Source organism: Xenopus tropicalis, chromosome 3 (genome assembly GCF_000004195.4).
Source record: "Xenopus tropicalis strain Nigerian chromosome 3, UCB_Xtro_10.0, whole genome shotgun sequence".
Lineage (NCBI taxonomy): Eukaryota > Metazoa > Chordata > Amphibia > Anura > Pipidae > Xenopus > Xenopus tropicalis.
Genome location: NC_030679.2, coordinates 109,807,794 through 109,833,177, shown reverse-complemented (window position 1 = coordinate 109,833,177; position 25,384 = coordinate 109,807,794). Strand labels below are relative to the sequence as shown.

Sequence of the window (25,384 nt, the reverse complement as noted above, 5' to 3'; positions counted from 1 at the left end):
GAATATGCTTTTGAGTATTTTCAAATAATGTTAAATACTTTCTAAATAACTATTTTTTTTTTTTTTTATCAAAAGTCAGTCCTTCAGTTGTTCCAATTGTGAGCCCAGATCCAGAAGATATAAGTGGAGAGACATCAGCAATAGGCAGTGGAGTAAGTGGAGAACTATCTGGATTGCCATCTGGAGTATCTAGTGGAGATGTGTCTGGTGCTGATCTAAGTGGACAACCATCAGGAGCTGAAGAAAGTGGATTTCCATCTGGCACTGACATTTCTGGAGTGAGTGGACTGCCATCTGGTGACATATCTGGTGACATATCAGGTGAACCTGATATTAGTGGACTGCCATCTGGATTTCCTTCAGGAGTTGAAGACATATCAGGTCAAGGTTCTGGAGTTCCAGATATAAGTGGGTTGTCTTCTGTACCAATTGAAACAAGTGGTCTCCCTTCTGGAGAGCCATCTGGAGATGAGATAATTAGTGGTTCAGCTTCTGGAATTGAGATAATTAGTGGCCTTTTTTCTGGTACAGAAGATTTCAGTGGCATTGCCTCAGGCTTCCCAACAATTACACATGTAGATACAACTTGGGAAGAAGCTGTTACAAAACCAACAGAAACTGAACTAGAAGGAAAGGGAGAAATTGAATTAAGTGCATCAGGAATAGAATTAAGTGGAGATCTTTCTGGCTTAGAGCCCAGTGGAGAGGTCTCTGGATTTGACCTTAGTGGGGTTACTTCATCAGTAGTAGAAAGCAGTGGAGATCTCTCTGGAATTATTTCTAGTGGTGATATTAGTGGAGAGCCATCAGGTATAATTGATTTGAGTGGTGAAGTGTCAGGAGTAACTGATATTAGTGGAGATTTGTCAGGATTAAAGGATTTTAGTGGTGAGACATCAGGAATATTGGATTTTAGTGGTGAGCTATCTGGCCTAAGTGGAGAATCATCAGGAATTATTTCTGTAAGTGGTGGATTTTCTGGAGATATAGATTTTAGTGGGGAGATTTCTGGAGTAAGAGAGATTAGTGGGGAGATTTCTGGAGTAAGAGAGATTAGTGGGGAGATTTCTGGAGTAAGAGAGATTAGTGGGGAGCTTTCTGGAGTTCCTGACATCAGTGGCTCGGCCTCCGGTATCTTAGAGATACCATCAGGTGTTTTTCTTATTGACCAAGCTTTGACAGAACTCTCTCAGCCATCAACAAAAGAAGAGGAAGGAAAAGGGTCTGTTGGAATAAGTGGCTTTTATTCAGGAGATGTTGACAGCTCTGGAGACATATCTGGCATCTTGGATGTCAGTGGTGGACCTTCAGGTTTTATAGACATTAGTGGTTTTGTTTCAGGGGCTGTTCCTAGTGGTGATATAGATATTAGTGGTGTATCAGACATAAGTGGTGCAACATCTGGAGTTGAATATGTTAGTGGCTTACAATCTGGATTTGATGATCTAAGTGGAGTCCCTACTGTTTCTCATATTGATTTCACATTAAAAGAGCCACCAACTCAAGGTCCTGATACTCAAGAAGCAGGAGAAGGTCCATCAGTAATACTTGAGATCAGTGGAATATCTGGAGAATCTTTGCCATCAGGAACTCATGAAGGCAGTCTAGAAAGTTCAGGCATATATACATCAGGATTTTCTCAAGTCACACTTGTTACTGATGATACTGTAGAAGCCATCACAAAACCAGCAGTTTCACAAGAGCTAGGTGGTGTTACTTTTGCATACCCAATAGAAACATCAGCATCTGGTGATATTAGCACCGAGGCATCTGCAACTCATGAAACCAGTGGAAAACAAGAAACATCTCTAGAAGGAAGCACTGAACCAAGCTCTGGACAGCTGACATTTTTGCCACCAGAAATATCTGAAACATCAGAATCTGAAATAACTCATTCTCCTGAGGAAGCACAACAGGAAACAGAATTAGTTACTTCAGTTGAACTGGGTGAAGTAACAGATGAACCCACGATTGAAGCAGCCAGTCCTTCAAGTCTAATTGCAACTGAGTCTGAAGGTACTACAAAATGTTTTGGGTTTTTTTCCATATATGTAAGCTGTTCAACTTGTTGCCCTCATACAAATAATAATTACTAAAAGGTTAAGGCTTAGGGGCACATTTACTTACCCACGAACGGGCCGAATGTGTCCGATTGCGTTTTTTTCGTAATGATCGGTATTTGGCGATTTTTCGGAAAATTATCGCAACTTTTTCGTTGCCATTCTGAATGTTGCGCAAAATCTGGTGATTTTTTCATTGCATTAAAACTTGCGCGAAAAGTCACACCTTTTTCGTAGCCATTCCGAAAGTTGCGCAAAATCTGGCGATTTTTTCGTAGCGTTCGGATTCATTCAAGCTTCAGTATGGTGACTTTTCTTGGGCCAGGTTGGAGCTGCAGGGTGCCATTGAGCCCTATGACAGGCTTCCAAAATCATGCTAAGTCTGAAAGTTTCGCCCGCCGCTTACAGGCGCTCAATACGAAAAAGTCGCGACAAGATACGAGCGAATCGTAATGGCTACCAAAAACTTGCGTTTTTTCGCGAAAATCGTATTGGTAACGAAAAAGTCACGACAATTTCCGAAAAGTTGTAAAGGGGCCGAAAAAATCGCAAAAAATACGAAAAAGTCGCAAAATGTTTGTTTTCCAATCGGAATTTTTCCAATTCGGATTCGAATTCGTGTCTTAGTAAATCAGCCCCTTAGTGTAATATAAAGCTGTTAAACCAGATTAAAGTAAGTGGCTAAAGTTATGAAAGGTCCCATTTACTGTTGACAATCTATATGTTTTTGTAACATCTGAAAATTTAGTCCTAGACCTTGTTTAGTAAATCACAGTTGCAACAGTGGGGCGTCTTAAAGCACACTTTCCAATGTTAATGTAAGCCATCAGTGTAGACCTTTATCTATACTGTTAGATCTTCTCTTTGCCTACAGTGCTATCCAGCTGGAGGCTGAGTTGGCACACCATTTGTTTATGATGGCATCACCATGTGACTTTCAGACTAATTAATGATAACTTTTAGAGGAAATACCATCTCCTGACAGTTGTATCACTATAAGGATTTATGCAGTTGTGAAATTATTGTTCGACACCCTCTGAATAATATGTACTGTGTGTTTAAATAGGATCTCCACCAAACAAATGTTTGCATGTTGAAAGAAGATGTCAATATAGTAATATAAATCAATTAATTTTTATATTCTTCAAAAGCTATTTGTAAAAGTAACTGGAATTGAAAGCAATATTTGTTTAACCCTTTCTTTTCTCTGTTTCTGACTCTTTAAAAAAATATAGCAGTTTTCCTCTAGGTCTGTTACTCAACTGGCATTTTGCTACCCTGTTTTAAGAGTGACAATGTATTTTTTCCCATCCATTAATCTACATTTGCTTTGTTTAAGGTGATTATGTAACTGAATTGATACCCCAATCACTTTGGGTGGAGTCATTAAGAGAATATGTATTAAAGCCCTTGATTTTTTAATGGCTGTAGGAATAATTGGATCATGTGCTGATCAACCCTGCGGAGCTGGAACATGTACAGAAAAGGAAGGAAGAATATACTGTGCCTGCCTGCCAGGCTATGGTGGAGAACTTTGTAATATAGGTAAAATATTATTAGTTATGTTATATATTAGTCAGACTCTTTAAAGAAGATAAATATTTCATGTCTTTAACTTTTGTTCATAATTTTTAATCTTGAATACCAGTGCCAGACTAGATTCACTATCCACTGGACGAAATGCATAGATTTACATTGTTTCTAGTGATATACTAGAATAAGATACTTCCCAAATTTTTATTTTCTTATTTTAAAAGACAGGAAAAGACTGCAAAAAGTAAGTGGTGCAGTACAGCCACTGTTAATGAACTACTACCAATCAAACCGACATGGTTTTTTCTGAGCCTACACCATTTGTAATAATAAGGATATTTTCCTTATTTTCTTTTGAATTTGTCTTAGTGTGAATATTTTTGTATTTAAACCTTTTGATTTCACTAAGGTTGTCTAAAAGAAGCCTAAAAAGATCAGTAGTGTAAATATTGATCTAAGACATATGCAGGTAGAGGTTTGGGTTCCATTATCCAGAAACCCCTTATATAGAAAGCTCAGAATTACGGAAAGGGCATCTGCCATAGACTGAAAAAATCAAATCATTGGGGCTTTTGTGTTCTCTCTCCCTGGTAGACCTGTCACCAAAATTCTATTTAATCAGAAGGTCTTGCCCACCCTGAAAGGTGAAGGAAAGGTAAAAGCTTTATCAGAAAGGTCTATGTAAATACAGCCATAAGCAGAATGGAAAAGCTGCACTGAGTCCTCTGTCAAAAGAAACACAGAATTTTGTGTTTCTATTTTTCTAAACATATTCTTTGGTATTTCTCTCTCAGAAAAATCCTTCATTTCTGGGGCCAGAATCTGTGCAGCTCTCTCCTCTCTCCCCTCTCCTGCTCCCCCCTACCATAAGAATTCATAAAACTCACTCCCCCAACTTTAGAAATGTGTAATCTGAGCTAAAAGAGCTAAAGCTGCATGCAAGCTAGGAAGACAAAGCTAAATGGCAGCTGCTATCTTAAACAAACAGAAAAAGCTTGTAGGGCTCTTTACTCAGGTAAGGCAATGCTTTCTGCAGGATAAATATAGTGTTCTAGGTGGCACTAATGTGGCAAATTGGCTATTGGCAGTAAAATGCCAAAATGGCTTTCCTTCTCCTTTAAGGTTTATATTAATCATAACATGGAGCAGCTTTAAAAATAATGAAATAGGGAAACCTAATGATTCCCCAACATTTTGAATTTTATCTTATTTATTAATGCTTTCCTGACTGTTAGGAATTCTTTTTTTTTTTTTTTTTTAAATTGGCACGTTTACAAAGTTCCATTTTTTTTTCAAATTAGCAATGCTTTTTTAATGTTATATAAAATTAGCATAAGTTAGCCCCCAAGTGTGAGCTTTCAGTCTGTTAAACTTCTTTTTCACGCTAAGTAACACAGAAAAAAAGTTTGTAAATGTAACGCAATCAAAGCAAGCCAGTTCTTTGTAAATTACAGCTTATAAACCTGTGGGGGTTTAGAAAAATGATTCTTAAATCCACAAATGGTCTCCCACCCTCTTCTGTTAGCTGCTGCTCATGGTACTAAGGCTTTTCTTGAGCTCTGGAGTATGCATTAAATCTAGTCATAACCAGAACTCTCAGTACATTTGTAAATAGTGCTTCTTGGACTGCATGTATTATGTTTACTGTTGGGATAATTGTATTTGCAGCATTGTACATTTGTATAACACATTATTCATACAGACAAGGAGAACAGACATTGCTGTAAATAATATATCCAGATAAACTGTTCAGAGTGATAGTAAACACAATAATTTAAGTTACTTACTTAACATGAACACCCACATAGGAGTGCTGTTATATACAGTGGTTTAGGGCCATAGGAGTCAAATGTTAGCAAAACATTCCTTTTATAAAATCTTTTGACCTAGGATCAAGACACACATACTGTAGCTACTAGTAGCAGCTACTTTTCCATGGTTACTAAACGCCAGAAAATTCCCTGCCATAGACAATACTGAGAATTGCCTCTGCTAAAACACATGTAGAGACAATTATCGTAAATGATCAGCATTGTCTATTTTAGTAGCCACGACAAGTAGCTGCTACTAGTAGCTCTGTGTGTCTTCACCCTAAACTACCTAACAGCACTTTAGATATAAAGAGGGCTAATCATTAGATTACAATGATAATACTGTACGAAGGGAACATTATTGTTTTATTCTGTTTCTTCTTTAATTTTTTTCAGATGCATTTTCTTTAAATGGAAGACCATACATGGTCATTAATCAAACAAGGCAATTGCAACAAAATACATGTGAATTCACTAAATTCTAAAAATGAAAGTGTACTTCAGTGATTTTTTACTTTTTTCTGCAGGAATTAAAACTGTTTTGTAGCAGACATAGTATAAGCAAAAATACATGTACCATCCATTGCATGCAATGTAATAATATGTCAGATATAGGACTGACCTGTTTCCCCTGCAGCCAGACAGCAAAGTGTTTTCATAGTCATCATGCACTGAAAAAAAATGTCAGTTTCATCATAATAAACCTAAGTGTGTAATAGTATTGGCCATATAAAAGCTGAGCTAATGACTGGGTAATTAAGTTGTTATTTGACACTGTGATGTGTTTTTGTTCTCCTCATTTTGTTTTTCTCCAGGGAATATGTGTGAAACTCCGCAACAGGCCTGCTAGGTGCAAAGAGGAAGCTTAAAAGTTCTAATCTCCTGCCTATTAAAACTCCCACCATTCCCTGCTGTCTGCCTCGCTTTAGCTAAATGCCTAATTTCCCCCATTCACTGCGCGCTTGAAACTTATTTGCTAATTAAAAAAAGAGCAAAAAAGGAGAATACGTTACTTGTTCAGCTCGTGCCCATTCTGAAATTATTCAAAATTTCTGTTGCTTGCTCAAAACATAGAGCATGCTGAGATGTTTAACCCTTTGGCAAAGGGATGAAAATGTCAAAATGATATATGTGTAGGCAAGTACTACATTCCTATTCGAGACATTGTACAGCCTTAATTACAAGCACTTATAGATTCATTGAATCAGTCAACAGAAAAACTACACTGTATTTATAAACACATTGCTACTTGGTCATTTATCAGAAACCATGATGTGCTTATTGCACAAACATAATGTGTCCCAGTTGATACCTAAAAAGAATGAACTTTCATGCCTGTTGGAATTCAGAGAGGTTAAAGACCCCTGAGCCACCCAAGTTTTTAACAACAATGCCGCTCAAAACGTTTCAAAATTGAAATCAACTTGAATTACATTCAAATTGTGTTTTGCCTTTTTTCTCATTGGCTGATGATAAATCACCCTAAAGTGGAATTTATTTAAAGCAAAAAATAAAGCCCCAAATTTAAATAGAATCTTTCTATTACTATTTTTTTTAATCAGTATCATAGGAACGGTCTACAGAAATTGTAAAAAGTGATAACAGTTTTATACTTTTTAAATATATATTATACCTTTGCCCCAGTTTAAATCCAACTACAAAAGTAATTGTCATTTAACATTAATGGTAATATAACAGATGTTTCTGTAGTCACTGTACAGGACCGTACTTTTTAATTACTTTTATTGAAGAAGCTCCAAGATTTAATTATATCGCTGTTAATATTGGTATAACCAGGAACATAGCTCAATGCATAATACACAAATACAGAAAGAGAAGTACTTTTGGAAAAGATCTTTTATTTTACCTTTACTTAAGGTACCAGCTACATATAGTATTACGGTAGAAGATGCACTGTTGTATTATTATTCAAATGACAAAGCATTAATGACTGAGGTTAATAGCATCAAGGTATTGTTCTAAACTGTAGCACCAAACCCTCTGATTGGTCTAATATGTGCCTTAAAGCAAAGACCGCCATCCCCTAGTAACCTAAGCTGGCTCAATATGCTCCTGCTGAGCCTCAATTTCAGAATACATGCAAGTATATAATATATATCTCATGCATTGTGGGTAATATATATTATATTATTCCTGTAGCCACCGCAACTGGAACAGCATGGAACAAGTAATCAGAACCCGCTCTCCTTTTTTTAGTCAGGGAAGCAGCAGGTGTCCTAATGGCAGACCCTTGATTTCTTACAGACATTGATGAGTGCCACTCAAGCCCCTGTGTGAATGGAGCTACCTGCGTTGATGGCATCGACTCATTCAAATGCTTATGCCTTCCCAGCTACGGAGGGGACCTATGTCAGATCGGTACGACCAATGTGGCTTGAGCTAATTTAACTAACAAATGCATCCAAAAGAAAAAAAAACCTCTCCCCCATGCTTTCCCATAACCAGTAGGGTGTCTTGATTAGGTGGGCTGATCCCTAATACAGGCCTACCTGTGAAAGAAGAGTAAAGGTGCTGAATAATCTGTTTTGGTTCCATTTCCCTTTCATTTCTTGTTTCACGTGCCCCTTTTTTTTCAGCATTTCTTTTACTTACAGCCATGAATGGGACTTCATCATTAAAATAAATCTTTTCTTTACTCTATTTCTTCTCTTAAAGGTATATTACAAGAACCTGCACTTGTGTCAAAATAGCCGTTTACTGTATCTTAAGGCCATTAATAATCACTAAAGCATAATTACTTTATTTCTAGATAATTCCTTCTCTTCATGTCTTTGTATATACAGATGTGTGGGAGCTACCATACCGATTTGTAACCATAAGAGCAACATAGAATTATTAAAACTATGACCTGCAAGTGTCTAGAAGGAATTTTGCAGATGCGAGTATTATGGAAGCTCCCACACAAATAAATGTTTACACAAAGAAAGGAAATGTTCTGTGCACCAAATGAACTATATCCAAAAAATGCATTATTCAGGTCTGATAACATAAGACATAACATGTTGCATATTTACAACACACACGTCACCTTTTATCCTTATTTAGCAAATCTGGTGGGGTAGAGTGCTCCACTTGTATTATATAGTAGTATGGAAGCACAAATGTAAGTGCTGTTGTTGGCTTGTGTATTGGTTGCATGTAAAAGGCAATCTGGAGGTGGGGTTAAATGGAGCTAAGTCCCCTGATTTCATCCTGACATATCAATGTGGAATAATGTACAAAACCAGGAGAAATGAATACCAGACTGCATCAAGAGGATATCATAGTTAATTTAGTGTAGTTTCATGGTGTCCGTGCAACAGCCACATCATTACATAGTGACATTGAGGCTGTAGGTAGGTAGGGGTTCTATTTGTAATAAGTGAAGTACATGTGACAGCATGCTATCCTATCAGTGGGCAATTAAAACAGGACTTAGGTCAGATGCACATAGATAGACATGCTTATTGGAATTTTCCAGTTTAATTGACTTCCCTGATTTAGGAAGCCTGCAGGCCATACAGAGCAGGTTGGGGCTTATAGTAGCATAACAGGATGATCTTTAGATGATAAATCATTGAGATGTACAAGCAAATGTCACTGCTAACATTTGCCCATATGCCACGATCTGTGAATGTAATTTGACATAATTGGGGTGATTTACCTTACTCTCCATGGAAAGGTCCCTCAGAGTGAACTTTCTCTAATTAGAGAATCTGATAACAAGGTTATTTTTCAGAGCATGCTTAAACCTCAACTCTAGGTCAGAGTTTCCTAGGCAAAGATGTTATCTTCCGCAAGTATATTTTACAGTTTTATTAATAAATGTGCATATATATGTTTATACCACATGAAAGTACCATAAACCAGACCCTAACAGTGGTCATTAAGGCCTCTTATGAGCATGGTCTCAAAGCAAATAACATGTATGTGGCAACCTGGACAAAACAGTTAGGACCACCTTGGGGTTAACATTGACTTGGGTATGATGGTGTATCAATTTCGATTTTACATATCCCCCAGATATAAAATGGCAAAATGTTAATAGCACAGTTTTTAACATAATGGATGTCAAAGTACAAGACTGAAACAATGCAAAATAATATATTAAGACTGTTATATGCTCTTACTGTAACATATATACAAATATATCAACTGAAAAGAAACAAGGCAAAACAAGTATGTAATCATTTGTATTATATATTTAAGAACAGTTTGGCTGCGCTACAAGCAGTTCTTATATTCACAAATTTTCATGAATAGTAGACTATAATGGGAACGTGGGTTAAGTGATAACATTAGCTCCAGGTCTAGTACCCACAGCAACAATCAAATGTTTGCTTTCAAACCAACAACATGAAAACGGTGGCACAGAAGATAGAAAAATAAATTGTAGCTAGAATGCATGTACACTTGTCTTTCCATTCTAACAGCAGTTTCAGGTAGAAGAATCCTAGAATGTATTACCACTCTCTGCATCCCCTAATATCATAGCAATTTTGATTCAAACAGGTACAGATCGCAACGGGTGGACAATAAAGAATTCTGGATCATGGTTTTTCTCTTATGCCTTCTGTTCACTGCTTTAATTTCTTTCTTGTGTCTCAGATCTAGAGGTGTGTGAGGATGGATGGACCAAGTTCCAGGGTCACTGCTACAAACACTTTTCAGAGAGAGAAACTTGGGTGGATGCAGAAAACGTCTGTCGGTATCACCAGTCCCATCTAGCGAGCATTCTCACACCTGAAGAGCAAGAATTTGTGAATGGTGAGTAACAAAACTGGTTTGCTGGAAAATCTAATAGCGACACTATTTATTGTAAAAAGAAGACATATTTGACAGAGATTACTGATTATACCTCATTTAGTCCCTGCACCAGTGGAGCTTACAATCTATAATCCATATCACTTGCATTATTGTGCTAAGCTTGTATTTGAACACAGGAACCCAAGGGAACAATACTAACCCCTGTGCCACAGCACTGCCCTATTCCTAAAGATTACTGTAAATAACTTTATTTAGTCTCCCGATTGCAGATTTCCGTGGTGTTCAAGACCTGAAACTTGGGAAGGTGTAATTCACCCGGTGTTCTCACTAGACTTGACTGTAGTTGCTCCTGTCCCTGCTGGCTTCTAAAATTAGTCTAAGGTGCTGTGTCAACACTAGATAGTTCAGGCAACAAAGCAAAGCATGCTTTTTCTTTACCCAGCAAATCCACCATAATCGAGCAGGGATGGAGTAGCTTATCTATTTGCACACTAAGAAGTGCAGAAGACAATTTAAAACTTAATGTACTGCTTAAGATCTGTCCAACATATTTCTCCAAGCTGTACCATATAGCCAGCTTCAGGAGATATTAGCAGCCTCTATTAGCCATATCCTAAGGTACAATATTGCACCATATTTGAGATCAGGTACAGGCATTTTGCAGTATTCTAGGTATGGCTCTTAATGCATAATGAAACAAGGGTCCCCCCATGAGCAGTGCTTAGATCTATTCAAGATCTATACAATTCTATGTGTTTTCAATAGTTTTTTGCCGCCCAACAATGATTTTTTACTTAGTTTATATATTAGCTTTCATTTTACCTTTACAGCAGCCAGTCCAACAGCTTCCACTCATTTTAATAAATATAAATGTATGGATAAGTCACTCTTGCTGACTGCCATATTTTACTGGGTATTTGTTGAAAAAGATGTAAACTATAAATAAGTAAACATGTAGCAAGTAGCTTTTGTATATTATAATGGGATTCTGGTCCTAATGAGTTCCAGGGCTAATAGGTCAACAGTGTAGCAGATCACAGCTGTATAACCCTCCGCCTCGACACCCCCAACTCAGTTCTAACTAACTAGCACTCTCTCTGGCATCTTAGTCTGCCGTTTCAATTAGCACCTAGAAGGAAACTGGTAATCCCAGAGTAAATGTCCTTTTGCCCTTTTAGAAGTTGTGTTCTGTAGTCACCATTTTAATTTCTTTGTAAATTAAAAATATGTCATGTTTTGTGCAATGAAGTGAAATGCTGCTATTATATACATCTAATCTCATTGCCTCAATGCAGGTAACGCTCAGGACTATCAATGGATTGGGCTGAATGATAAGACAATTGAAAATGATTTCCGCTGGTCAGATGCAAACCCCTTGGTAAGATAGAAACATAACAAAATATTGGGTTCTTTAATATATATCACATATCATTCGTTAAGCCTTTCTTCATCATATGTACTGGCTGATTATTATCAGAGTGCCATATACTGCCCATTAGCATAATAGACAGTTCTGTTGCAGACATGTAGCATGGCTCTGCCAAGGAAAGTAGTGTAGGAACAACATCTAACCATAGATAACTATATATTGAAGGAATTCACTAGAAAATCTCTTTGGTTGAACAGAGACGTCCTCATTCATATGCAAAGCAGAAGGAATTCTGGGAAGGAATCCCAGGATCACACCTAAAACTTTTCATTTTTTTTTCATGGAATACCCTAGTCATCATGATTTATCATCTCTTCAAGTATTTTTCTTTTAAAAAAGCAATATATCCACTGTTTAAGAAGAGTTCAATGAACGGGGCTTGTGCTGAACATACTTTTTGCCTCTTGTTTTAATCATGAGACAAGAAGACCATTCGGGCAACTGTAAAAAAAAAATTGTAATTGCTGCACGTAAATACATTACTTGTGACTATTTAAATTAATCGCCAGGAAATGCCTGCTTTCATATTTCCCATTATTAAGCCAAATCACAGCGAGCAATGTGTCATTGTCCTTATGCAGGGAGATTATCTGTGAATTCATTATTTACCCCACAAGGACCAACCACAGAATAATTTAAATCATCCTGTTTGCCCTGTTTAGCTAAAAAAAAATAACAAAAAAATTTGATTTTTCTTGATTTAACAAGAGGCAAAAAGTATCTGCAGCACAAGCCCTATTCACTGCACTAATGTATACTGCCCCCTTAAGACTGGCAGATTGAATGGGCAAGTGGAAACTGATAAAGGCAGCCGGAAGAATGCAGATGATACAGAAAAAAACAGCAAACTGATTTTTTTTAATGTTTGATTTTATAATTTGATGTGGGGATAGACATATTCTTAGTTTCCCAGGTGTCCTCAGCCATGTGACTTGTGCTCTGAGTTCAGTCACACTTTACTGCTGCAAAACAACTTGACATTATTTCACCCCCATCCATTTCCCCTCCATAAGCCTATCAGCAGAACAATGGGAAGGTAGCAAGATAACAGCTCCCTTACACTTGTATTGATTAAAATGCTTCCATCCCACCTAGTGGTAGCACTCATTATTACAATACCCACGTCTGGCCATTACACCTTCAAATACATTGGGTAGGAGAAATAGCTTATCTGAAAGCACTTCTATTGTATAATTCTGGCTCTTTCTGAAAGCTCAGGATCTGAGATGGTGCCTACACACCAATATTACAACTAAAAAATGCATTTATTGCTTCAAGTATACCATTTCAAAAGGTAGAGTGAATTATTTGCAATGCACACAGTGTAATTTAGCAAAAAAAAAACTACATCGTAACAATCGTGACAGAATCCCTTTGAAAATAACCTTCCATGCTTTGCTTTTTAACCACTAGCAATATGAAAACTGGAGGCCAAACCAACCAGATAACTTCTTCACCACGGGAGAAGATTGTGTTGTTATGATCTGGCATGAACGAGGAGAATGGAATGATGTTCCCTGTAACTACCACCTGCCATTTACATGCAAAAAGGGAACAGGTAAAGAGTTGATTTTGTGAACAAGCTACAAAATATTTTGCAATGTATGTTCAATCTCCCCGACTATTCATCCATTCTGAGTTGAATTCCATCCAAACTCTGCAGCCCCAGCAGATTTAGATATTTTTACTTGTTAATGCCATAATGGAGAATAGATTTACAGAGCATCAAATTCCCTCAACAGGGCAATACACTGCCATCTTAAAGGTAATCTTCTCTTAAATATATACCTAGGCTTCCTATCTGCCAAAAAGCCTTGGTTTCCTTGGACATCTCTCACTTCTTGCTGTTTTCTTAGCATTGAACAAAAGAGAAACTCCTTGTGACATTTCAATAGGAACCTATTTATTTTTCTTCTTCAAAGAAACCCTTTTAGATATTGTTGCTAAGCATCCAAGACTGAGAAAAACATGCCGCAGCACATAAATCCCCATGGCTAACTTTTAGTAAAGATAATAGGAAGACATTGCACAGATATTTACAGAAGGTTTTAATTAGTGCAAGTATTATTTATATAGCCCCTCAAAGTCATTGACACCCTTAGAGCTCGTTCTTCGAACATGCATGGTTAGCAAGGTTCATTTGGGCAAGAAGAGAGCTTAGCAACTGCGTTGCCAGATGTAAAGTGTCCTTGCCAAATCAGCATATTATTCTTTTATGCTCTGTCTACATTTATCTGCTCTTGTGGGCAAAGGCACATGACGTCATTTTGAATGACCTCCATCCCCCATTCCACAAAAGACACACACTATCCCTATTGGCAGAAGCCAACTGGGAGATGCAGTTTGACAATATCTATAGAACTCAAGACTGCCTATGCATATAAAGTGAAAGTAAGGTGGTCCAATATGTTTTTTTTTTTGGGTTGCAGATTTTTAAGATATTTTCATTCATTAGGGTTCTTTCTTTTGTATTGTTCAGTAAGAGAAATCACCCCATGGGGCTGATTTACTAATCCACGAATCCGAATGAGAAAAATTCGGATTGGAAACGAACATTTTGCAACTTTTTCGCATTTTTTCGTCGCCGTTATGACTTTTTCGTAGCCATTACGACTTGCGCAAATTGTCGCAACTTTTTCGTAGCCGTTACGATTTGCTCATATATTGTCGCGACTTTTTCGTATTGAGCGCTCGTAAACGGCGGGCAAAACTTTCAGACTTTGCATGATTTTGGAAGCCTCCCATTGGACTCAATGGCACTCTGCAGCGACAAAAAAGTCGCGACAATTCACGCAAGTCGTAACGCTATGAAAAAGTCGCAACAATTTACGAAAAAGTCGTAACGGCTACGAAAAAGGCGTGACAATTTACGAAAAAAACGCAAAACACCGATCATTACGAAAAAAAGGCATTCAGCCGCTTTTCGGACGTTCGTGGATAAGTAAATGTGCCCCCATGTGTTGAATTCAAATCATTCATAGGAGCATCAATAAAAGTGATCTGGTGATCATTGTTGCCTCTGGAGCTGTAGACACTGTAGAAAACACATGGTGTGTAAAATTATTTACACTGCAAAAATTGTAAACATTGGTCTAACACAACTGGCAAATGTATAAAGCAGTATATTTTTTTTTTTCATGCCACCCCACCACCCTATTTTATGTGGATATCTAACATTGTTATTTTATGGAGATGAGTAGTATATTTACAAAGTGTGATAAATAGACTCCAATATGTACCTATGCGCCTGCCCTATGGGAGGTGTTTGCTGCTATTGCATGCTGCATTATGTGCTCTCAGTGCAGAGACCTGAATTTAAGATGCACCTTCTTTAGCACAGCCAGAATTAATTTTAGGGCAGAGCAGGTACTTGCCCTGTGACACTGAATTTAGGGTTTCAGCTTTCAGCATTACCCATAAGGAGCGCCTCCAAATATATTGCTCCCTGATCTAAATCTACCTCCCATTAACCTAGAGCAGTAAATCTGGTGTGAGGTAGTGGGCACTATTGTTCCATTAACCTTATCTGTCAGCCATTTGGCATTCTAATCATGGGCATAGCAGGTATCAACAGTGTTCTGAATGTTTGTCTTCTCCTTTTACTAGTGGCTTGTGGTGATCCTCCAGCAGTGCAAAACGCCTACACACTAGGAAAAAAGAAAGCACGTTATGAAATCAGCTCCTTAGTGCGGTATCAATGTAACCAAGGCTACCTACAACGCCATGTTCCTATAATCCGATGTCTACCAACTGGGCACTGGGATGAGCCCAGGATACAGTGCATAGATCGTGAGTATATTGTAACATATCTGTTTTTTCATGATACTTTTCCTTTGAATGGCATAACAAATTGGTATAAATATATTGTATTTGGTTTATAGGTGTAAGTGTTATAGCTCCACTAGGGTCCAGAGTCCTGAGAAAAGCATATAAACAGTTGGATCTTTACCACAAAAAGTTGTGGCGTAAAGAACCCAACACACAATCCTAAATACAGGGGATAGACAGCTGTGATTGGATAGATTTGGGGAGAACTGAGAAACTGGTGGTGATATATGGCATGCATGTTTAAGCAGGGCAATAAGGGGGGCCCTTACTTCATATTATCATCAGATCAACAGGCCTCTAGTTACACCTTGCCTACTATATTGACTATTTCTATTTCAGCACAAGCATTTGCATGAGTTGTGTGCACTATGCCTAATGGCTGCCTGACAGCACTCTCATGCCAGTGATTGGAAGGCAGTTGTTACTCCACATAATTACTAGTAATTCCCATTTCTGGCACCTGCCCTGTAAATGTCCATAATCTGTGCAGGTATTTTTGTCAGTAGGCGAAAATCTGAATGCAATACCTTGTCATTGTGTATAAATTAGCAGATTATCTCCGTTTTTAACAGTGGGCAGCCTTTTGCGTAGGTTATTAGCTGAAAGGGTCAGCAGCTCAGAATATTGAGGGTTTTTTTTGATGGAATATGACATTTAGTCAGTTTGCCCAACACGAATGGTATAATTGCAGGACTCAAGCCACTGTAATTTCTCACATGAGTTTTGCCCACAATTCCCTGTTTTTTTCTGAAGCTCACAAAAGCCTAACACCGGCAATCAGGCTAATGTGAGACAGTTTGTTGTGTATTTTTACTTACAGTGAGATATGCATATGATGTTTCTTTTTCCTTTCCCACACACACGAAAGGCACAGATAATGCTGTTCATTTGCTGTTCACAGTATAACAGCAGCCACTCTTGCCAAATCTCCACTCATAAGCTTTTCTTCTCTCTCTCTCTGCTTAAATCCCTGCAGTTACCACTTACAGACGACACAAGAGAAACCCCAGAAGTCGGTCGAGAGCAATTGCCACATCTGAACAGGGAAAGGCCCATTAAAAAGGAAATAGACAAAAAAAAGAATATTGTAAAGAACATTTATATTAACTATGTCAATTTCAATTTGTTTGTCATGTAAGGAGTTTATATTCAAGAAAATCCCAAGTTGTATATAAAAAAACACCAAAGCAAATTAGGTTTCAACAATTTTACTAATGGTCTGAGAAGGGCCTTTGTGAGTGCCCATGTCGTGCCATTATTCAGAGGGTTTTAAGAAAGGTAGAGTGGCTTTGAGTGGGAATAGAAGGGCAACATAGTGCCATAAAGACTATTTTCCCATTGTCTTGATTAACTATAATGTGAGTATAATGTGATATTTTTATTATTTAAACTCCAGGCTGGCCGAATAATAATAATAATAAAAAAAAATATAAATATATTAAATGTTACAAACACATTGCACGCCAAGAACCTTGAATAAATAATTGTGAACTGTTGCTGAATGTATCTCCAGTGTGAGAGGACAAAGGGGTGGGTGGAAGGGTATTAGGAGAAAGCATTGTCCACAAGGACTTTTTATTAAAAGGAAACTGATTTAGGAACAGCTGTCACAATATGTTCTTACACTTGCTACCATTATAATCCCCTTCTATCATTGTATGTACACATGTTTTTTTTTTCTTTGCATTCTGCTGTTTAGAAGCGCAGTCGTATATGGATTACAGGAGGCAGTTATTAGGTAGGCAAAGCATTAATGCAGTAGCTGTAGCAGGTTTATGTAGGACTCTAAATGGAATCAAAGGAGCAACTCCTGCTTCTGCCTGCTTTCAAAAGGCACCTCCATGTTTATGAATTTGGCACATCAGGCATGCAGAAAGCACTTGTGTGTACATACATAGGCCTAGACATAGCCCTTTTTTCATCAGTGGAAAGGCTTATAAATAAAGCTATAAATGTAATTTATATGAAAAGTATCTTCTTACTTAGGATTTCCCTTTTAGGATTATGTTTATATATCTTTTACAGTTTGTTCTTAGGGAACACTAAGGGCAACATCACATTGTCACCCATGGGCAATTGCCTTTCCTAGCATAGGAAGCGGCTGCTGCTGGTGCTCACATCACCTCGGGCACCACACTTCTTAATGTTTTTAGGCAATGGCGTACATTAAACCTACTCTGGAATGTTTGCACGCAATAGTACTATATCTGCCCTTAGACTGACAGTTTCACATAGTTCTCCTACTAGTTATAACATTTGTTTGTAAAATGAGCATTGGATATATTTTTATATTTTATTAAAATAGTTTTTGAAAATACCAAATAATGTTTGAGAAGCCTGGTGTCTGTGAATTTTTTCCAAAAGGCTTAACATTTGTAGAACAAAATCATTTTCTGGTATACAAAAATGCCAAGCTTTCCAAACATTAATTTGCTGCTCAAAAGACTTTTTTCTACAGAATCCTGTCCTATTGCCTCATATAGGCTTCTATAAATAATTGGAATCTCTTGGCTATCCTATCCAATGTTCTAAAGCAGAGAATGCTATAAACATTCCCAAACACTATGGGGCCGATTTATTGTTCCCTGATATATTTTTAAGCAGTAATGATAGCTACTATCCTTTGAAAAAATGTAAGCATTCCTATCTAATATTTTACATCTGCATTGGAACTATACATTTCAAATAATTCAAACTGCATTTTAGTATTTAAATGTGTTTGTTAAAAAACTTTACTCAAACGTTTGATAATATTGAACTTGAATTGAATTTGTAACTGTTCCTAGTTGAGTTGAACTTTGTTTCATTAACACTGATTTGTAAAGGCTCTGATTCTGGTTCTGCTCAGTTCTGCCCACCTCAAAGTTGACTTTGGCCTCAATACCCAATAAATGTACCTAAATACCCTTTTTATTCTGGCGTGCCCTTATAAAGCATAAATGTTGAGCAAATGGGAAATTTTATGTGACTGTTACAATGCCCTTCCAATGTTCTACCAGATATATTTGTGCTCTCTTTAAGCCTTTTTGACCCAAAACCTGCAGATTTGTGTTTTCAAAATGATACTTTAGACTCAGAACCAACAGGACCTGTGAGTTTGTATCATGCAGCTTTCTACAATTAAAATGTCCAAGTGTTTGAAGAACACATTGCTGTGACTTCTTGTGGTCATGTTGAATGAAGAACTGAGAATACCACATATCCACCAGTTATCTGCTTCCCCTGCACCTCCAGCAGCACCCAAGTCTCTTGTTTAGTAGTTCCATTTTATCACCACCCCAATGTAGGACAGAGACGAAATGCTTTCATGTCCCATTTGCTCTCCGGGGACCGTGCAGTGCATGATGTTTCCGTGCACCTATTTATATTAAAAGAATAACTTTATTAAAAATAACAATTGGAGCACTAATTGTTTTTATTTTTTATTTAAATTAAGTTGCAATAGATTTCAAGACTTTTGAAAGCGCTTCTGTGTTTAATATCATGTTCCACAACCTCTATATCTTTTTTATTGTAAAAAAGAAAATGAATATTTTATTAAAAACATGTGCATAGAGAGAAGGCAAAAGAAAGAATGTTTCTAACACCCCCCCAAAAATTGTGATACATGTATAATAAAATGCGAACTTGTTGTATTTTATTTTTACTCAATCTCATATTAAATGTCTCTGTGCTGTGTGTGTGTGTGTGTGTGTAGAATATGCCAGTGTATGTGTGTCTGGCTGGTATGTTGTTAGAGGCAATAATAAAGCAGCTATGGTTAGTGCAAAAAGGGGCTTCCGCCGTGGCATCAGCTGATGTAAAGGGAATGCCAAACGGATGAATCAAGCAGTTTGTACTAATGAGAGATGCACCCATTCTAACATTTTTGATACAGACGAATACCAAATCCTCAAAAAAGATCTGCCAAATACTGAACTTAATTTAAGCCCTTGTAGGAACTGGGAATAAAAAGTTGTCATCTTCAGTTGTCCAGAGTTTTAAAGTCACATGACTTTACGAGTTCTGATAAGCTTTGGCCAATCCAAGCCTTGTAAAAAGTGTTGGAATTTGTCTGAATACTGAACCAAACCCTGCATTGGGTGCATCTCTAATTCTAATACTATTTAAATGGCTTCCACTAAAGCCCATTCTTGGTGGTCATATAAACAAGAAGCAAACTGCACAAATATTAAAATATTAGAATTTTCAATAATCACACTGTCTTAATATCTATTTCCTCTTTACCATTAGTATTACTTTTGTCTAAAATGAAAAAGCTTTAACTGATTAAAAGCTTTTTCTGGCCTAACAATTTCTCCCCCGAGAAACCCATAGACTGAGTTGGGATCACTGGGGTTAAAATTGCTATACTGACGGAACTTAGCAAATAACTGAAAGATTAAAAATGATTACAATTACTATTGATGCTATACATGCAAATATATGTATATCTCAAATTTCATGTCTAAATTCCACAAAGTGGGTCAGTTAGTTGGCATTCTCCTTAGTCAAGGGCTGGGTATTATAAAAGTGATAATGTCATACATAGCAACCCATAGTCAGGCAAAGGGCTATAAAAATACCTTGGGTGGCCATTTGCGGCCTGCTGTTCTTGGGATTGACAACTTATATATATATATATATATATATGGCATCAGGGCTGACTTGAGGTTATACCCTCCTGTTTGTAAACTTTATAATAAATAAATACTGTCCCAATGAACAGAATTGAAAAGATTTTGACTCATATATATTGGCATAGTTTAGCTGAGAAGGATTTGATTATGAGTAACAAAGTCTATTTTTTTACATAGGGATGGTGCCAATGCATTTATTAAAATAACATCATAAGATTTGTAAATATTGCAACTGATGTGGATTTTACAGTAAACTTTTCAATATTAATTCATTTACCTACAAAGAACAAGCGTTACAAAAACCTTTTACGTAGAAAAGCATGTTTTCAACATTAAAAGCTTCCAGATTTCCACCTCTGCAGTATGCTAATATAGTAATACATGCAGGGAGAGTGGTATAATGTGCCATTTGCCAGAGACTTCTGCCATGGGTTTCTGGGGTTTCCATGACAACCTCATTTGCTGCAAGAAAACAGCCACAAGAAAATTTTTAGCAAGCTGGGAGATGCCATTTTCTTTCATACTCTGCAATCATAACATAAAGGCCATCAAGAAAGCTGGTCACGGGGTGAAAATTGTTACATTTATATGGACGAGAGGAGAGCCAACATGATTTTTGGGCTTGATGCACTTATCTGTAAATGACAAATTAAGAATTATATTTGCTAAGCCTAAAAACGGCCTTATTAGATCTTCAGCATAACTCAAACAAATTAAAGAGATGAAAAGAATTTTATGAAACTCTGACAAACACTGTAATACTAGATCTCACCTTTAAAGAAATGGCATTCAAAGGTTATGGAGGCTCATTTCATATTCAGTACAGTTTGGATTGACCCTTAAAACTCTAAGGACAATATCTTTAGTTCTATATTCCTTTTAATCTCACTTTATATGGCTCATAGGGCCATGGTATGAATATATATTATATAAAGTAGCATGCTAGGTGGGGAATGAAGTATCAGAGATAGCTGTAGTAGGGCAGCATGCATTGGGAAGAAGTCATTTCAGTTCCAAGTTCTTAATTATATCTATGCCTTGTGAATTGAATGTATTTCATGTAATAAACTGAGATAGGAGTCTTATACAATAAATAATACAATAAGAATACAAAGGCAAGGGTTGTGGGTGGGAAAGGAAAAATTAAGAACAAAAAGGTTTTTCTTTTTGGAATTTGGAGATGGGGTTTGGATGGAAAGGGTAATTTATATAAAGAAAAAACTAAATAGTTTGCCAAAACTGAAACCATAAAAACTCAAAAGGTAATATTATTAATTGTGATGTTGTAAATGATTTATTAGATTTAATAGGGGATTTCCGTACATTTTATTACCTTTTGTGCATAATATAGTTAAGTATTCTTTTAAAACAACACAGGCAACTGTTAGGGGTAGATTTATCAAAATGTGACATAAGAGCTTGCCACAGAAATATTCACCTACGTTCTATTTATTCCTATGGGGTTTTTAAAACCTTATTTTTCCATGGGTGAAAGTTAGAGTTCACCATTTAATAAATACACTTTCAAAAATCCCATAGGAATAAATAAAAAGTGTGTGAATTTGATAAATCTGACTAGACTAGATGACTAGATTAAGAACATGGCAAGATGTATTGTATGACCACGGTGCACTGGGTGTGCATGGACATGTTGGAAACAATGTTCCTTCTAATGGAAATCAAGCAAATAAAACACTGTACATTTTTATAAACACACATAATTCTATACCTACTTAGTGCTATACTCATACGGTTTTAAAAAGTGTGCACAAAAGATCATTTGAGACCGCACAGCCTCCAAGAAATGAGAGGGAACACTGCCTGGAAGCATCACTAGTTATGGACATAATACATATTAAATAGACAGAAAGAGTTATACACAAACATGGACAAAGGCTGCAGTAAGCCTAACAGCCTAACAGAGAATGTCCAGTGGTCACAATTATTCTTGAGATAAACTTGTCATTCCTATAAAGCTTTACATTTCATAAAAGTAGAACTTGTGTTGAAGCGAGAGAACTATGGCAGACTTTAAAATTTGTACATTTAGCTTGGTACAAAAAAGTAGTGTCATTTCAGTTATAGATTTGATAGTATCATTATCGGTTATTTAGAATTTAGTCAGCATCTATATTATCTTCCAACTCTTTTTTATTCTGTAATGGCTAAAATCCTAAAAAAGAATGATATTGATAGTTAAAACATATTTTATTTTTTTTAAAGTGCCACTGTCACATAGCCTAATGCCATGTAGGTTTGTATTTGCTCCACATATATAGTAAGATTTGAAAATATGATACTAAAGGGATGAAGCAACCATAGCATTAGGCATAGAGCATTGTCTGTTCGCCTGATGCTGCCGTGGAATTTACAGTTTAGCAATAGATTAAAAAGTCCAAAGTAAAAGACTGATAAGAATCATAATTGGACTATAATGTAAAGATATAACAGGAGAAAGCTATGACATCATATTAGTATTGGGTAATGCTCAGATGTTGCTTTCTGTGGACAATGGCTATATTGCGTTCATTTGTTCACTTAATGGTTAAATAATAAATAATGAATGAAGAATTAATGTTAGTTATGTTTAACAATCCATGTTTATATAGGCTGCCAACCTAGGGTGGCCCAAAGCAATGAAGGGATACGGCCTGAACATTAGTCATGGGAAGCATCCTGGATACTTTCAGGAACACTACAAGAAGCTGACTGTTATACCAATAATTTATTTAAAGGAATATTGTCATCAGAACACAAAGTGATTATTTTTCCAGAATACAATGTGAAACATTGTGCAAAGTAGTGAAGTTTTGGAAACACATGTTTTACTTTAGTGCTTTTCTGGCGCTTTGTGTGCTTTCAGTGGGGAATCTATTTCTTAGTACAGGACCATTTATCCAGAATGCTCGGGACCTGGGGTTTTTAAGATAAGGGGTCTTTCTATAAGTTGGATCACCACACCTTACGTCTACTAAAAATTTATTAAAACATGAGTTCAACATTTATGCATGGTTTTTCTACCAATAAGGATTAACGATCTCTTAGTTACATACAATATACTGTTTTAAAACATACTGTTTTATTATTAAAGAAAAAAAGGATTTATTGCTTCAAATGGATTCTGTGGGAGATGGCCTTCCCTGAGCTTTCTGGATAATGGGTTTCTGGTTAAGAGATTTCAAACTTAACTGACTATTTCTAGTTCTGTTCTGGTAAACAATAGAAACCTATCTTGCTTTATGGATTTTATATATAAAAATTAAAACCACTTGCCCAATGAGACAGCTTGCTTATTTTCAATCAGTAACATCAAATAAATTAACATTTTTAATGGTTTTAAATACAAGGTGCTGTTACCCTTCACTAGTACAAACTGTGTGTTTGCTTCGGAGGCTCAGATACAGTTTATACAACTAAACTGCTGTGTAAGGGCAGCTATTAAAGTTGAAATAGGACAGCAGAGCACATATTTGCATGGCAAGTAATGTATAAGTTTGGCAGGATACAATGGGGCACTGCCGAGGAGTGGATTCTCAACCTGCAGGTAAACACAAGCCAAACGAGCAGATCTTTTCCCAATATGCACACCTTGAGGTGGGAAATATTGGATTGATCTGATCATTTGGCCCTCAAGCCATAAAATCAGATCACATTCACAGGATGCAGGCAGTCGAAACGAGAACCGCATCAACGAGCCAAAACTCTTCTCAACTCTTCTATTCTAGTCTGCTGCAATGATAGTTTTGTCTTATTGACAGACTTGTTTTATACGATAAGAAGTTAATGATAAAGTCTTACCTGCATGGTCATTTTATAAATGATCTCTGAACGTTTCCATTCTCATTTAAGATCACTGGCAATACCCAAAACATAAAGTTTTTTTTTTTTTTTTTTACAAATCCTTTTTATATTCTGGGAGGTATTTTTGTTGACTAGAACATTGTTTCTCTAAAGAACTTGCTCACCTGAGATTTTCAGGATTAGGCAGAATATTTGAAAAATAATAATCAGCCTTTACCTTGACATTTATGAAGTGCTGTTATTTTCTTGTAAAATTGCAAACATGCTTGTTCAGAATAATTATAGGTAGCTTTTCTAGAAGTCAGGCATTAATCAAATGCAATTAAACAAAACAATATTTTTGTGGTGAGAAATCCATTTTGTTAGAAGGCAAGTTCCTTCAGCGGAGCTAGTGGTCTCTGTTCCTAATAAACAGATCATTCAGTATTAACATGGTGAGGAAAGACTTATAGGAGTATGGGAAGCTTTTTAAAAAGAGAGAAATTCATTAAGGTCCCTCAAGCAAGAAGGACACACATTCTTTTTACAAGAGGACTATAGATAAAATAAAAGCTGCTTCTATATGAAATGCAATTTTAGTCATGTAGTGGATGTTTGCATACCATATGTCCCCAGGTCAGGACCCCCAATGAGTGTAAGACGGAACATATCTGTCAAGATGGTATTCTCAGGGGTAGAAGTGTGACAGTGCCAGGACAGCCATCACAGTGCCAGGTGACATCCTGGAGTATATAAAGAGGCGGTGGAAGGAGCCATGTGATGGATGGTATATAGGAAGAGGCCAAGTCAGAGCAGGGATCTCATAAAGAAAAGACTAGCTAGGATCAGGGCTAGATCCTCTACATAGGTTCTCTAGGAGCATGTGTTAGCAAGGGTTGTTTAGTAAGCAGACTTAAGCACAATCAAGGAATACAAGTGGGGTTACTTATCCTACCACCAGCTAACGGACCCATGTGTTATCAGTTTTTTGGGTGCCACTGGAACACAGCTCAGTAATTCTTCACCACGCCAGCTAGTGCACACCATTCTGCTTTATATGTAACCAATAACCTAGCCGAAATAAGCCACAAGGGTCATTTGGCATTCACAATAAAAACACATTGCAGTAATATATTGATACTATTTATATACTGTGTATGAATGTTTTTCTTTTAAACAGAACTCCTAATTTTTGTTGCAGTGGTAAATGAGCTTCCATGACTATAAATCAGGGATCTGATGTTGTTGAGCTAAAACATCTAATCAACGCCCAATTTGTCCCCCCTGATATATAGCAGGGGGTATATTATACCAAAGTTTGCTTTGGCGTACTGGAACTATTACCATTGCTATATAGTGCAGGACCCCATGCAGTTATAGGTTATATGTCTGCCACCCAGTAAGCGACCTTAGTTGCACTCAAATCAGAGAAGCTTTAGAACTGCATTTAGTACAATGATGTCCAACAGGCTGCCCCATGTGGCCTCTCATTACCTGCCCGCAATGAGTTTCATAAATGCTTCTATACATGCAAAGAAAGAACTGAAACTCACACTG

At 36.9% G+C, this 25,384-nt stretch overlaps 1 protein-coding gene across 3 annotated transcripts in view; it reads left to right on the top strand.

The window, feature by feature from the left end:
* The window catches only part of acan (aggrecan), a 66,507-nt gene extending 47,433 nt beyond the window's left edge, over positions 1 to 19,074 (top strand). The window contains exons 12-19 of one of the 3 annotated variants that reach the window (XM_018092666.2): positions 76 to 2,016; positions 3,492 to 3,605; positions 7,670 to 7,783; positions 10,013 to 10,171; positions 11,467 to 11,549; positions 13,014 to 13,158; positions 15,207 to 15,389; positions 16,405 to 19,074. In XM_018092666.2, coding sequence (XP_017948155.2) covers positions 76 to 2,016; positions 3,492 to 3,605; positions 7,670 to 7,783; positions 10,013 to 10,171; positions 11,467 to 11,549; positions 13,014 to 13,158; positions 15,207 to 15,389; positions 16,405 to 16,487 — 2,822 coding nt within the window. In that variant the 3' untranslated portion in view covers positions 16,488 to 19,074. The remainder of the gene's footprint in view (positions 1 to 75; positions 2,017 to 3,491; positions 3,606 to 7,669; positions 7,784 to 10,012; positions 10,172 to 11,466; positions 11,550 to 13,013; positions 13,159 to 15,206; positions 15,390 to 16,404) is intronic. The other 2 variants (XM_031899229.1, XM_031899230.1) reach the window with 2 other exon arrangements.
* The last annotated feature ends 6,310 nt before the right edge of the window (positions 19,075 to 25,384 follow it).